At 51.3% G+C, this 2,628-nt stretch overlaps 1 protein-coding gene across 1 annotated transcript in view; it reads left to right on the top strand.

The window, feature by feature from the left end:
* The first annotated feature begins 544 nt into the window (after positions 1–544).
* Positions 545–2,628, top strand: part of LOC119586626 (ATP-binding cassette sub-family C member 9-like) — a 47,046-nt gene continuing 44,962 nt past the window's right edge. The window contains exon 1 of the mRNA XM_037935372.1: positions 545–1,440. Within this exon, the coding sequence (XP_037791300.1) occupies positions 742–1,440 (699 nt within the window). The 5' untranslated portion in view covers positions 545–741. The remainder of the gene's footprint in view (positions 1,441–2,628) is intronic.

Raw genomic sequence — 2,628 nt, 5'->3', positions numbered from 1 at the left:
AATTCCCCACGCTGAACAACATAATGCGAAGCCTTTATGAGCAGTTACTTTTTTCCCTGTTTTTCCTTGCCTTGCAATTTTGCGGCTGTCTAGCACCATGAGTGGGGTGAAGGGCCTGGCGTTGGGGAGTGTTCACAGGACCGACTAATGGCATGTTGTGTCGAGGGAGGAACGTCTTGGCGGAGGGGCATTGGCAGTCGTTTCTCTGGTTGTGGATTTGTTTGAAAAAGTCTCTCTGTTTTTATTATTTTCTGTCATGCTGCAACGAGGTTGAACAGCAGCGTTTATGAATTTTGTCTGGTTAGGAAGAATTATTCAGTGTATTGTTTCCTGGCCAGACGCTACCGGCTGGAAATGAGAAATTCCTTTCGATTCTCGGCTATCATATTAATATATCTTTCTCACGCACTTTTGCCACCAACACGACATACCTGTTTGATAAAAGATAAGTAATTGAGATCACTAGAGAAGTGATCCAGTATTTAAAGCGACTTTTACCACTTATAGTCTTCATTAACGGCCCTTTCTCTTCTCTGACAGCTTCTGCTGGCGACCGCGCATCCCCGGCGATTCTTCAGGCGAGTCTTTCGAAGAAATAATTAAGAGACTTCGAGTGCTGCGCCTCCATCATGCGGTGCGGGTCGGGCCTCCCTTCGCCGCGCCCTTTCGCCGCACCGGCATGGCCCTCCACTGCCTCCTCCTCGTCGTAGACTTCCTCGCAGCCTTCCCTACTTGGGAGCCATGGCAGGGCCACGGGAGGTCACGCTCACGGAGGTCACGACAGAGGTGGCCTTCAACGAGTTCCTCTCCTCGGTGTACCGAGGGCTGACTCGGCGGCCGCCCAGCGCCCGCGATCAGGTCAACCTTACGGGAGTGATGGCCAGACTGACAGCTCGCACGCCCGCGCCGCCCCCGCCCCTGCTGTCTCCAGATTTGCCCGACACGTCCGACCTGCTGGGGGCGACGTTGGGCGGCGCGACGCTGCTCCTGCTCCTGTTGGTGCTTTTGTATCGCGGGTGCTGCGCCAAGGCCGCCGCCCCTGCGCCCACGACCCCCACCTTGCTGCCAGCCCACGTCGCTCGGACACTGATCGTGTTGGCGCTGGTTCTGGTGCAGTTGGGGGCGTGCGGCGAGGCGGCCTTAAGGCACTGGAGGTCACACCGCCCGCATGTGCTCCTCACGCCCGCGCCTGTCCTCACCCTCGCCTCCACGCTCGTCACGGCGGCATACTACCACGCCCTCGAGACCTGGGCCGCCCACGGCTACGTGAGCGTGAGCACGAGCGTATGGGCGTGGCAGAGCGGGCTAGGGATGCTGAGGATATGGCAGGTGGTCGTGGGCGGGGTGTCGCCGTGGCTTGTGTACCCCTGCCTGAGCGCCGCCGCCGCGTTGCTCGCCGCGCTGCTTCTCGCGCTCGACGTCGCCACGCTCGTCGCCTGGGTGAGGATGCTTGCTTGCTGCGGCCGGGGCTGGGCCGTGCTTTCAGCTCCTGGCCGGGCATTCAGTATGTGTGTGAGAGGTGCATAATGATAAGGGAAACATGCAACACAACTAAATGAAAATCATGAAAGTGATTTTCGGTATTACGAAAGAAGACAACGGGGTAAATAACGCAGGGCGAAAACAGCTAGATAAAACAGGCTATGAAAATTAAGATATGGGGTAAACAGATAGGAGTAAACAAAGCTGCAGAGGCTTCGCAATGCCAACAAACAAGTAAACAAACGGAGCAGAGTGAGGCCGAGGACTGGCACGCAGAGAGGAATGCCACTGCAATGAGGGGGACGTATTATAACAACGCATCCTGATGAAGGGAACACACGCTAAACGCCACATCCAAATGGGTCTGAATTGACAGAGTAACATCTCATGGCGCTCAGTATCAGACGGGATAAATACGCGTGTCACTTCATGCTTTAGGACTTATATTACTGGGGAAAGCCAAGGATTCATGTTGTTAAAAAATATTCGAATTAATTTCTGTCTAGCTACATAAAACAGGATCTCAGATAAGGAATGACCTCTGTGACTGCTAATAAATAAAATCTAATATAAACAAACAACTTTGCATCAAAACACACAATAAACTACCGACTAGGTAGGAAATAACACTGATCAAATGCAGCTAAAATACAAACGGCAAGTCATAAAGAAATAGAATCACTTTGGGAACACAGGGAGGCAACAAGCAAGCAGCAGAAGGTCGAAATAACAAGGACAATAAAGCCACAAGGGTCACAGGTTAATCGGAGTCCCGCGGTACGAGGAAGCGAAGGTACCATTAGAGCCAAGAGGGATCATCCAAGTGGGAGGTTGAACTGCGTGTAAAAAATCCATCCTTTTTTGCTTTGGGATATATTCTTACGTGCGCAACCTTAATGAAATGTTGGTTCGTTTTTTGTGATTTTGTATCCTTAATAACTTATTTATCGCAGTTGAGTTTGGGATTTATGCAGAAGATAACTTGTTTGTGTACAGACCCGTGATAAAATGTAAAAGAGGATAAACTAAGGTTCAAATGCAACGTTCTCTTGCGGAGAAAAAAATAAGTTCCCATTTATATGGTAAACAGGAAGGAGAGGTGAGAAGGGGCCGAGCGTGGTAAGGAGAGATAAAGGGAGGACATAA

Source organism: Penaeus monodon, chromosome 21, assembly GCF_015228065.2.
Source record: "Penaeus monodon isolate SGIC_2016 chromosome 21, NSTDA_Pmon_1, whole genome shotgun sequence".
NCBI classification, from domain to species: Eukaryota; Metazoa; Arthropoda; class Malacostraca; order Decapoda; family Penaeidae; genus Penaeus; species Penaeus monodon.
This window is presented reverse-complemented; position numbering and strand designations above follow the sequence as displayed.